Source organism: Fusarium fujikuroi, chromosome FFUJ_chr09 (genome assembly GCF_900079805.1).
Source record: "Fusarium fujikuroi IMI 58289 draft genome, chromosome FFUJ_chr09".
Taxonomy (NCBI): Eukaryota; Fungi; Ascomycota; class Sordariomycetes; order Hypocreales; family Nectriaceae; genus Fusarium; species Fusarium fujikuroi.
The window spans coordinates 635,462-648,459 of NC_036630.1; the positions used below are offsets into that span (position 1 = coordinate 635,462).

The following is a 12,998-nucleotide window of genomic DNA, read 5'->3' on the forward strand; positions in this document are numbered from 1 at the left end:
TGGCTTGCATGATGGCAGGATTACCATGAGGCAGCGATCCCTCACTAACATGGCATTGATGGAGCGAATCCAAACAGCGAATCCAAACGGGCTTCCAGCCTAAAATGGCAGCAGCCAGATCTAGTTGATCGGTCTTGGGCTTCCCCAGATCGTATGAGATGCAGATGGCCTCGCCTAGGCTGGACTATTCAGAACCTGAAACGAGCATCCCCACACGGACTGCCCCTATCTGGAGTGGACTGAGTCGTATTGAAGTCATAGAAAATGCTCTTCAAGTACACAGTTGAGGGTGCGACTGTGCTGCCATGCCATACGACACTTGAAGCGAGACGTACGTCGGCCGATAAGCAAGTCCATGCAGATCTGACACTGCAACAACCGAGCTAGTCCAAGATCCCAATCCGTTTTGTTTGTCAAACAGCTCCTGTTCCTGTCTTGGGACAATGGAAGCACTCAAGCTGTAGTCAAGACGAGACCGTCTTAGCCCATAACAGCAAACGGATATTATGTCTGGGGCAGCAGTTGGCAAACCCCACCGAGACACAAGGCCTTGACAGACAAGGTCAGGCCTGCAATGGAACCACTAAGCCCAGTTGCGAATCTAAACGATTGACTGATCTAGCCTCCGTCAGAACTTGGAGTGCAGAGATATCTTTCGCTTGTCGCGCAACGTACACTAGTCGTCAAGAAATGCAGTGACTTGCTGCTTGTGATCCAGTTGTGTAACAGGCGTGCACTACAGTAATCGACAGGTACTTCGGTATATGAAGCACGCACAGTGGGCTTTCAACCATGAGCTCTGCGCCTTGTCCCTTGCAATTGCCTTGTCTGATCTTGTCTCATACACGGGTCATCTACAATCCATGCTAACGATCAACGAATCTCGATAGAATCGCAGCCTCTTAACCCGGTAGCTGGGTGGTGGTGGGTCTATAACCCTTGCTGGTGTGTGCGGTAATATCGAAGCCAAGATACTGTTGCAGATACCAATGTTTCGACAGCAAACACCTGAAAACGTGGTTTGCAAGGCATCAACCTAATGCTGGTGGCCATGGAAAGAAACTCTTCCCGTCAGTCCAGGGACGAGACTGAGGCACAAAGTCACCTCACACATCACAACAGCCATCTTAGGCCATTGAAACGCTGTTTGACTTGCTTTTGACGTTGCTCCATGAATTTTCTTTTCTCACGGCGAGGCTTTGCAGGTGTAAAATGCAGAATTCTGCTCCAAGTCCCACTCGTAATGCAGTATCCTGTGGCCTGCGTTTGCTTGTATTGGGTACTCTGATGCTGGAGATTGGTCCCAACACAAAAATGAAAGGCAGCACACAAACGGCGTAAGAGTGGCCACAGCTTGACGAAAAAAGGTATGCCACCGTGGCGATGGTTACACAAGAATATGCCCCCACAAATGAGCTGAGTTGTCCGGCGTTAGATCTGCAAAATCAGGATACAAAGGGTCAACTTCCCAGATGCTCAAGCCAGCAACATGCAAAAAGCAAGGAGTGGCAGCCAGGACTCTTATCCACATTGGGGACAGTCCGCCAAACGGTGCGTGTTGGTGCGAGTGTAAATATAGTATGAAAGCCAGAGCCCGTATTGAAAGAGCCAAGAAGGGGCATGCGTTGCAGAAATAAAGCCAAACATTAACCACGACCAGAAACATGGGAGCCGATAGGATATCTAGGTCCGATGACTTGCAGTTGGAACAAGCTTGAGTCTACGGCTGCGCATCGAGAACAGATTTCGGTAAAGACGCCACGAGAGACGGAGAGATGCTCTTCTACAGTGATTTGCTACCTGTAGCGGAGGTCTTGCCCTTGTCGTTCGTGTGGCGCGATGTCTTGCTTGCATCAAACGCATAGGGCTTCGAGCTGACACCCTTCGTGGGTCTTCCAAGGCTGAGGCACGATTCCACATCGGTGGCGCTGTTCGAGTGAATATCCCCAAACAATAGAACTGTCTCAAGTAGTAGAGGCAAAGACAAGGTCGTTTGTGAAATCTCTCGTCTCCAATCCATTGACCGAACGAGGCTTGTACGAAGAATCTCAAATTTGACGCAGTAGACATCGTTCGATGTCTTCACTTCATATCATAGCTGGATCAAACAGCGGTTCTTTTGAGTCAAGGCGGTTTCAATTGGTTCTGGGGTAAGCCTTCTCTCACTCAAGAAACAAACGTACATCGTATTGCGGCTCATCAGTCATGGCCAGACTGCATACACAGTACGGCGAGATAACCAGCCTCGTGAAGCACGCTCCCTTCTTTCCTCTCTCGTTGCCCCACAATCTGTGAGAAGACAACGCCAATTCTCAACAGAGAAGACAGCCCATGATGATACAGCAAGCGCAGCATCCAGGGCGGAAATTTCTTTCAGCAATAGCCCGACGAGATGCTGTTCGCCCAAATGTCATTTAAGGGTGTGACCCATGAAGCTGCGTCTACCCGCGCTGTGCTTCCACCAATAAATACTATTGGTCACTCAGCCAAGGGGTTCACCTAGAAACCTCTCGTGGCCCACTAAAGGACGAGGATAAACTGCTTGATGGCTGACCAAAACTCCGTTCAACTGGGATTTTATGCCCTTAATTGTAGCAATGATCTGTAGCAATCCGCAAAACAGTCTCGGGGAAGCTCGATATGAAGATCCGGAGGTTGGATCACATGCAGAGAACAATCTGAAACTGCTTCCTTAGCAGAAACATCACAAGGCCACTGGCCTATATTGATTCTATGTCGGCTCCCGTTGGAGACTGAAATCGCAGTCAAGCCCGCCCCATGGCCGCTAAACCTGGCGGACGGGGCTTTGGCGTCTCGCAGTTGCACATCTCGACAAGTTTTGCCTGAATAATTTCATGCTTGGGCATGGCGTGTCGGCGTCACTACATGGGCCAAAGTACACAACACTGACCGATCAGAACTTACTATGTTGCCGTCTTATTGACGGATGGGTCCCCGAGCCATGTATGACCAAGGCTGCAATGATGCAATTGCCAGGCAACATTGCTTCTGCTTCGGTCATCGGTCCTCGAAATCCGTAGCTCGTGTTGTTGAAAGATATCGGAGTACCTCAACGTAGTACAGCCAATCTTCCCCAATCATTGTTACCAGTACCGAGCTCATTGGCGATCTGAGACAACCGTATTGATCCATCTACGTACCCTGGACAGCAGCCGCATCTCTCAGCCCAGAGCTTGTTCAAGGAATCTTCGTGGACTAAGACAGCTCAAGTGACAGGGCTCGGGCTCGACATTTGTCGAATAAGCCCAAGCTCGACCGTAACAAGCCTTACTTAGGGTGTTACATAGTCTTCGATGTGGTGAATACATGGCGGTCTCACCAGCGTGCCTTGCATTGATGAGCTGGAGTTTGTGCCCGCCCGTGTCTCTAGAAGGCACAGGAGAAGCAACCATAGCCGAGAATGACGGGTTTTAATCTATAGGTAGAGAAGCAGAGACAGATTCTGGAGTGTTCGACTGAATGACAGACAGCCAGCAAGCTCGTACAAAAAACAGTATTTGGATGTAAAGCCAAACATATTGTGGGGTGGTCTATAATGTCTGGTAGCTTTGACGAGAGTGGATTCCCCTGGCTGAGCGTTGTGATCTGCTGAACGTCCAAAACAGACCTTTCGGGTATGACGACGTCAAAAGTGTTGGTGGTAGCTTAGGGATATCGCCGGCAAGCGATTCCATGGCAAAAAGAGATGGGGTAGGCCCGGAGATCTCATCCAGAGCGACGCCGTCGTCGCTCAACAGCGGGAGACAGATCCTCCCCGCCGACCCACGGTCATCGGTACATTTCGGTCAGAATAACGTCGCTCATGCGTAGACGGTGTTCAGTGCGTGCCCAACTGAGCAGCCCACATTGTTTTTCGTTGCTTGGAGCAGATGCTCCGGTGAAGGACCGTATGTGAGATGAGAGGAAGTTGGTGTTTGCATATCACGAAGTAAAGCATTGGATTCAACGAGGTTCTCTGTCAAGGTAGCTGTCAAACTCGTGTTATGGGGGGATTCCATTTCCGTGTAATGCCGTACGATGCATTCCGTGTTAAAATTAGCTGAAGCTGTTGCATAGCAGAGTAACGCTGAACGCTTGCCGTCAATGGTATTGCGCCTCAGTGCGTCAGTGCTTGTGAGCGTTGCACTGCTGTGATGCGTTTCGCAATCCTCCCAGTCCTTCCTTATCTCCTTGACCTGCGATCATAATCGTCCCGTCCATATCGATCCCTTTCTCTACCTCGGTCTCGGCGGTCATGGCCACGGTCCCGATATCGGTTCCTATCATGATCTCTATCGCGCCGGTCGCCTTGACGGTCATCTCGTAGTTTGCGATATCGATCCCGACTTCGATCTCTTGGACGCGGACTCCGACTCCGACTTCGTCGACGTGATGGCCCTTCATCATGATGGGATTTCGGAGGAGTTACATCATCCTTCTCCTGGTTCTGTCCACTGCGCCCCATTTTGCCTTTCATTTCCTCTTCCCCGTGAACCATTCTGTAATTACCACCCGTAATCCTTTCTCCCTCATCTCGGTATTGTCGGCGCTTCTCGAGCTCATCCACACCTCCCCATCCGCCTCGATGAGCAGTCGCCCTTCGCTTGCTGTTCGTATCTTTTCGCCACACATCGCTCAGTTTGCTGACACTCTGAGAGAAGTCGACATGAATGCGACGATCGTCGATGAGAACGTCCTGCATCTTGAAGTAGGCTGTCTCGCATGACGCCTTGTCTTCGAATTCGATGAATGCATATTGTAAACTGTCGCCAGTCTTTTGGTCTCTGATAACTTCGCAACTCAAAATCTTGCCGAAACGGCCAAAGATGAGCTCCAAATCTTCGTCGCCAGTCACGGGGTTCAGTTTGCAAACAAATAAAACGTTCTCAGGAGGTTTGACCTCTGCAAATGGCAAATCTCCCATCATTTCCAGAGTGAGAGCTTGCGCCTGTGCCTCGCGATTGCGACGCCTCCTTTCTAACTCTTCCTCATCGACACCGTCATCAGCGTGCAATGCTGCCTCGTCTTCGATTCGAACAGTCTTCAACTGCTGAGCGGTCGGAGGGGGACTCGAGCTCGGTTCCCTCAAGCCAGGCGGGTCGGGGTAGGGATCGTCCAGAATAACCGTATGCTTGATTCGAATGTCGATAAGCGGGTAGCCTTTCTCGTCTACAATCGCCTCATTGATCTTGTCCAGCACTTCAAAGCCTTCGACAACTTTTCCAAAGACCGCTGCCCTTCCATCCAAATAGTCCGTGTCTTCGCCCAATGTGACAATGAACTGAGATCCAGCCACACGTGTATCAGGATCGGACTGGAGGGGCGCCGTAGCCATGCTGACTGTTCCTCGCTCCAAGTGTTTCAACTTGGGGTGGAAGAAGGCCGGGAATGTTCGTTTCGCCGCGTCGCCGGATAGATGACCCCATATTGAAGAGCCGCCATCAGAATCTTTGGAAAGAGGGCCGAGAGGATCGCCGGTTTGGAAGGAGAAGTTCTTCTGAACAGAATGAACAGGCGCGAAGTTGTAGTATTTGACCTTGCAGAGTTTCAGAAAGCTATATCATCTGTTAGTTCAGCGACTCGGTGATATAAACAAGGTGGCATCGGGATGACTTACTTTTCGCAAAGTTTGGGTGCATGGTCGACCAGAAGATCGATGACAATGTCGCCTTCACTGGTCTCCAAGAGAACTGACATGACAACGGATGGTATCTCCTCTCTTACACGATGCCGAATTAGTTGATTGAATGCGAAAAGAGGTTGTGAAGAGAAGGACGCGTTGTCCCAAGAATATCTAGATGGAAGGTTGTATGAGGTAACTGCTCCAGCCACTCACTGTCGCGAACGAAGCTTTCCAGAAGGCCGCCTTCTGGAGAGCGCCACAGGTGGCGCTTCTCAAGTTACATAATCACACGATGACTTCAAGTTCACCAGAACAGCATCTCATTGTGGGCATGTCATATCCATTCGTGACAAAACTTACGATCTGTATTTGCATGTAATCTTTGGGGGGCCTTAAATAATGTTTCTCGGTATCACCAACGGACAGGCTGCTTCTTCAAGCAACGTCTTCGTTCTCGTTTCAACGATGCTCAGTCTTACATCGGATATTCCACTTGGATGTTCCTGGCATATTGAACAACATTATGATGTATAGTCCCCTCAACCAGTTTTCTGTACCGTGCGCCTTTCACAGGGTCAAATCACTCCTCCCTACAAGACAAGAATCTACAGCAAGCCTAACAGGCTCAACTACCGATACTCTACCTATCATGTGGATCAAACTCCAAGAAAACGGCTCTCAGCTTTAATCCTCATCCTTGTTTTACCCAGCCCACAAGAACCGCTAAAAATGACGTTTTAGCAAGAACCCTTATCCTTTAAACAAAAAAGTTTTCCTCTTGTTCTGACGATATGTAGAATGGAGTGCCAAGGGGGCGTATACATGGAGCAAAATGTCCGGATCGCCGCCTGTCAAACCCCATGACTGGCAAGGATTCTTGTTTCTAGGTGAGACTCTTTGTTTCTAGAAGGTGAAGATATCCCGATCTCGATGTTCCTGTGCAGTTGACCTGTTTACGTCATATCATGTCAAGGCTCTGGGTTTGACGGTCCGGGATAAAACATCATATGTGCCCTATCAGAAATGTCTTGGCCGTTTAAGAAATACCGTTGGAGGAGCGTTGTTGTTTTGCTGTGGTGATCGACAACGGGTTTCAAGTCATTCTCATCGGTGATCTGAGTGACGTCTCGGTGAACCACGTAGAAAGTCATCCACGGGAGCGCTAGGGTAGACTTCCCGGTACGTCTTCGAGGCTCAAAGTGGATGTGAGGATCATGGTTATCATCCTTCATGTAAGACGGGAATGACATGGTTTCCCCATAATGGCAACCTTGCTTCGCCTCCAGCAATGACTGTTCACCCGGAGCAACTGCTCAACGATCCTCATCTCAGTCAAAGCTCAAAGGCTGTTCTTTATCCAGTGATGTAACAATCACTAGAACCAAAGCCCAGGCCACCCTACAGCATCATAGCATCCGCTTTGCCTTCAGCTTGTGCCGTGCTATAATATATTGAAAAACCTGCTTGCCAATTAACGTCACAGTTCCTGACGGTCATGCTACAGTACCACACACTCACCTACACTCAACATCTTTCACCTCTCGGTGTGCACAACCTTCGTCGATCCTGGGGCCTAGACCACTTCAGCGGTGTACGCAGTGGCAAAAAGTGAACTCCCCGATCGTGATCGATTAAGCCCAAGCGCACTGGTAGCTCATATCAGAGACATTCTTAGCGCAGAACCGTTATCGCAAAAGAAGCGCCCGGGCGCTTAATTAGTTGAAGAAATCTTGGGTTAGCGAGTGTGCACGAGATGATCTTCATTTCCCCTAACGGATTTTTGATGCAGCAGGGGGGAGGTCTCAAAGGACGATCTCTGTGGGTAAGACGCGTGTTTTTTTCTCAGTATCTATCTATGTAGATTTTGCAATTCCAATAACAGCGAGCGGGGCCGGCCGGAGGTGCATTTGGGGGAGAGGGGAACTTCGGGGTAGACAAGTGTAATTGGATGTTTTGCATTTTGGGGTCATAGCATTCTTGGAGTTTATGTGGTAGACCGGGTGATGATACCCGGGAATGCATTCACTTTACAAAGATGAGAGCTTGAATTGATAAGGCTGTTTTGCGAAATTGCATTCATTTGTACTGTTTGATGCTATCGCTAACAAGACTAATGACTCCTCCTCGGGAGATCTTCATGATGGTAATGTAATAAACTTGTGGCGTTTTTTCATGCCTCCGAGATCCAGCGTGGCTTTCGCAAGAATGTAAATGAAAGTTTAAAGATAAAAAAGCCGCGGAGAGCGGATCCCTCGATATGCAGGTTGCTTGGTTCTGCAGAACCTAAAAATGAAGTAATAGACAAGAAGCGAAGATTGTGTGTAAGTCAAGTGGGTATGGGGAAGAAACAAAGACGAATAAACCCCCCAAGAATTGCTTTTTCGCAAAGCATGCTGTAGTATGTCCCTAGTCCGATATTGCCCAGAATGTGCGTAACAATGTCAGCTTTTCCCTTCTCTTCCCAGCTCGAGTTGAGACCGTAAACGCCTTCGCCAATGCAGATTAAAAAAGACAAATGAGAGGTATTAGAATTAATGCCAAGTTTTGTTGTGTTGGGGGCCGTATGTTGCCACCGCGCAAGTCTACCATTGACATTACGTGAGTAAGTGTCGACATGATGTGATGGCGAAAAGTATACGAGTAAATATTTTCAGTTTTACTCGTTTCCAGAGCTTCGTCGCCTTCGTCCGCTGCGAAGCTCTTTCTCAGTTTCCATGAGTCTTGTCTGTACCCATGTTCTAAACGCCCGATCGGCGCGAACACTACTGCAGTTGAGAAGCTCTGTCAGAGTGCGCTTGATGCTCTCGTTGACCTCCGAGAGGCGCTGCTCTTCTGCTGAAATCTCGTAGATGGTCTCCTCATCGGGAATCGTGGTGAGTTCATTGCGGTCCTCCCAGCCGCTGCAACGGGCGTGGGAGCGCGAGTGGTGTCGCCCGCTCCGGGAGTGGCGCTTCGGTGAGGGCGGGAGCGAGAGTGATGATGAGGAGGATCGGGTTGGCGATGTGGATGGCGAGGAATTGTGGGAACAGCTTGACATGTTGAACTCGGGTCGGATCTGGTCGAGGCGATCGCATAGTTCTTGGTGTTGCTCTGTCAGAAGCATGTACTTATGAAGAGCAAGGGTATATGATTGTGCGCCGGTGGATGCCATTTTTAATGCTGGACTTGTTGAATATGAAGCTGGTGTGCTACTGATGCTCGATACTGATGTTGATCGGTTGTGCCCGGAGAAGAAATGGGGTCTCACGTCTAATGACGAGACCATCGAAGCGATTATGTAGTAATTGGGAGGATGATGTATAAGATTGGGCCGCGGTTATAGTGTCGTCGCCAACACTTAGAGTCAGGTCGTCCAGTGTATAAATATTCTTGTGACCTTTTTCCGGTGCAGTGTATCGTAAATGCAAGCTGCAATGTAAGATGTAGGTACTAGGTGTCGATCGTCGGATAATACGTCGTGGTTGCTCAAAGCTGAAGGGGGCTAATCTCAAGCTTGTATAGAAAACGTGTGGGTGGTAATATGATAGAAGCTTGGAATGTCCACGATACACGAGCAGTCAATTGACTATATGTGAGAGTAAGATGGATGAGTATGAGGGATCAAGAATTGATGTGACGGGGGTGCTTGGTATAGTTATACTGAAGCTTGTTGATGGATGATAAGAAGTAGTATGATGCTCATGTTATGGGGGGAGCAGGGTGGTTCATTAATAAAGATATGGATTGGCACTCCCGCTAGAATACAGTAGCTACGCTACGCTGCGCTACGGTCGATGCGGTATGTAACTTACGGGAGGGGTCAGCAAATAGATTGGAACTGGACTGAACTGATTGAATTTGACTAAAGCTTGTAGGGGGTAGGTTAGAGTAGGGGTGAGTATCAAATGTACCAAGTACGAGATCCAGACACGCCAGTCCCCAAGCCTTGGAATGGGAAATGAAGGGGAATCTTCAGGTCTCGATCAACGAGTCAGCACCAGGAACCGCTATGTCTGAAAGTAGAAAATACAACCATCATCCCCCCTGCCCACCATTTAGAGCCCTTGTCCACTGTAAGTCTAGCTCTGACACTCTGCTTTCTTCTCTCTCGTCTTGCTTGTTCATTATGAGTTAAGACCGTGTCGTTCTAGCCGCTGAACGGCAAACTTGGACTCACTGAAGCTAGCCCAAAGCCACGGGGGAGGGGGCGCCGGCCCCCTCCTATTGGGACACCTGGGAAATCAAGACGAGAGAGACGAACAGGGATTGACAGAAGATCCTGGGCATCAAGCTTTGGTTGTGGATCCGCTGGCGATGTGACGGGATGCGCTGCCATTATGATGTGTGCGCTGTGGGTGGTGTGAAGCCTTTTTTTAGACTGGCCATGTACTGCACTGTATTCAGGTTGGCACAGTGCTATTCCTGGTTTGCGTTCCGAAGCTCTTGAACAGAATGGAAGGGTCTGATAAGTTCTCACCGGGTTCGTTGGGTTGGGTTACTTTGGTGAGTTGTCGTTGACAACGTTAATCGCCGTGTGGCTCTCGCGCCATCATCCACCTCAATGAGCATGATTTCAGATGTTGATATCGAGACATTTCATGTCTTGCTACTCCCAAAAACGGTTGGTTGCTTATAAGCTCAGCCAACTAGCAGCTAACCGATGTTCCAGGACATGAGACAGCGAGGTTTTTCTTATTCATGAGTTTCCGATTCAGACTCGATCTAGAGCTCTTTTCCTTGCTTGATGATACTGTAGATATATCATAGCGTACGTGGAAAGTGGATTGATTCCCCATTGATATGGAGACGCAAACTCGTTCGTCTGTGCATGTATTTCACGATACTATGCTTCCCCGGTTGAGCCCGCTTGAGAACGCAAAGAAGCTTGGTACCCGGAGCTTAAGGGATAAAAATATTTAAGTAAATTAGGTTAAGCTTAGGAGCCTCTTTGCTAAATGTATTTTTGCACTCTAATCGCAAGTCAAAAGGCATGGGTCAGACCCGGTCCGGAGTTTGAGCGAGAGATATGGCTGATATTGAAGCACGATGCAGTGCTTGCCTGCTTACTGCACACTATACGAATATTGATTGCTTGGCGGTGATATCTCCTCCAATAAAGTACATCACCGAAGCTGTCAATCCCCCCTCACTATCCTCATGCGATTGATAGTGTTCTACAAGCAGCAATTCTTATGTAAAATAACTCGTCCAATTCTTGTGCCGAGGACTTGTGGCGCCGGGGATGGTGAATGGTGCCCGTGCCATGGACGATTGGTACTGAGCCCTTTAATTCCTGACCGGCATTCTCACAAAAAAGAACAGTGGATTCTGCTTCTCCAGGTCTTTTTTTACAATCTCTGCAGCTTACAGCCTAGAGATCCTTTCCCTGGGGTCACCGCCTGACCCCACGTGCAGAATATTCTGCAGCCGGTGAAAACAAGTAATTGCCTGATAGAAAGAACGTTGCAGTAGTTCCAAAAACCGGCAATGCAAGAATAGGTCACGATGGGGAAAATGCGGCGTGTCTGATGAATATCCGCACGTACTCTAGATAGAGGATTTGCACATGGAGGGCTTGGGTGCTGCACTGTGCCGCTGAGCTGGGGTGATAAGGCACTCCAATTCCAATTCAGTTGGTGGATGGGTGCCCTGGTTCCCGGGCTGCAACCCTCCAGGCTCCCCCCTCACTCAAAACTGCACTGTAAGGCAGTTAAAAACGGCTACAGGCGGGAGTTTTTCGTGGGTTGATAACGAGATATCGTGGGGTGATTTGGTGTTGCGAACAGGTTCCATCGTGACGAATTGCTCGGCCGCTTGCGGACTTGATACACTGGAGCTATGGAGAAAAGAGACTGTGACAGAACAAGCACAACGCGTAATCCCCAATTCCCCGTCCTTGAAAAAGCTGTGGACTCTTGCTTGAATCCTTGTAATCCTCACGATAACGATCGAGGTGCTGTCCCCTGCTGCAGAGTAAATTGAAGCCTAGGATGAGCCCCTGCAAGATTAGAGCTCTTCCCGAAATAAACAAGGGTGCTTATCCTAGGTAGCTGTTTGAGATGAGACGAAAAATATACATATTTTTGTTCTTTTTCCTTGATTCACAACTCAACTCAATTCAATTGATGCAACACAGATGGATCATCAGTTGATTTTCAGGGGCGTTGCTCTCTTCTCGTCGTGATCGACTTGCTTGCATAGCCGGTTACCGACGGATTGGTGGGAAAAGACACATGACGTTTCAAACACTAACATCACCTCATAAAATCCGCAAAAAGGAAGATTTTTTCTGGGGAATCAATCGTAATCAACACGAAACATGCCGATAGCTGTCCGTTGATCACATTCGTGGCTCAGAGCTCTGAAAGCTTGAGCAAGCTTTCACCTGATCTGCTAGTTCATGTCAATCGATCACCGGAACAAAGACTACAAAACTTCCGATAAGAAGCTTTCTCACGTAGGCAGGTCTGATCGGATCGGCTTTGCATACATAGCACAAACGTTGACTGTCATTTCCTTGCGTTTGATTCGTTCCATGATGCAAGTGTTGCTCGGCAAACTACACTTTTGTATCTAGGGTAATCGTCAGTGTGTGTCATTGACGGCTAGGAAAGTCTCTTTTGATATGCCCATTACGCAAGTGATATCAAGTCTTGAGCATCAAGTGACGATGAGCAAAAGCTTCTGTTTGGATCGTGCTACACTTTGTACGCCTACGACGTACATCGACGTCGTATCAGGGAATTGAGGTTGCGTGTCAGCCTGCTTTTCGAGACAACTCATCTCCTCCATCGTCACCTTCAACGCCTCTTCAACAGACGGCTTTAAGAGGTTGATCACTCATGTATAGAGCACAGTGCAAAGTTTGTCCTATCCAAAGCTTCAATGTATTTGAAGACATTGTCAACATTCACACGGCCTTCTCAGCACTACTCCCTGTTAAGAAGGCGAGTGCAATGACGGACTATCGACAGTCTGAATAAGTGCCGTGCCTGAGTGTACATTCCAGTCCGCGGCCTCCACCGTCACTCTCCCGAACCTGCTACACCCAGATCATTTTCAAGTTGAGGCCACTGATCCCGTGGCTCTTTGTCCGTCCATCCCCAAGGGTGCCACGTTCTTGGCGTGCAAGAGAGCTACACCCAGGGCATCTGACCAACCTGACGGGACTCCAACTACCAACAGGATGATAAGCACCTGTCGCCATCGAGCGCGGGGCAAAGCCAATCATCAGCCAAGATCGTCGGCTTGTCAACTTCTAGATTGTGCCCTCTGGAGCCAACCCTCTTCGCCTTTCCCCGCAACTCAAACCCAATTGCCCCCAGGGGTCTCGGAGGCTGATTCTGGCGGTCTACGGAGTAATTAAGTGTCCAATGGCCTCGAAAGTCTGAGCCTA

The 12,998-nt window shown here is 48.9% G+C and overlaps 2 protein-coding genes; both read right to left on the reverse strand.

The window, feature by feature from the left end:
- Window positions 1-4,183: 4,183 nt before the first annotated feature.
- Window positions 4,184-5,697, reverse strand: FFUJ_09965 (related to peptidylprolyl isomerase (cyclophilin)-like protein; the record flags this gene model as incomplete). XM_023568073.1 has 2 exons in its annotated part: window positions 4,184-5,555; window positions 5,618-5,697. The coding sequence occupies 2 exons, from the start codon at window positions 5,695-5,697 to the stop codon at window positions 4,184-4,186; spliced, it is 1,452 nt and encodes a 483-aa protein (XP_023435427.1).
- A 2,582-nt stretch (window positions 5,698-8,279) lies between these two features.
- Window positions 8,280-8,774, reverse strand: FFUJ_09964 (uncharacterized protein; the record flags this gene model as incomplete). The annotated part of the gene is made up of 1 exon (XM_023568075.1): window positions 8,280-8,774. One exon carries the CDS (start codon window positions 8,772-8,774, stop codon window positions 8,280-8,282), a length of 495 nt encoding a protein of 164 aa, XP_023435428.1.
- Window positions 8,775-12,998: the final 4,224 nt, after the last annotated feature.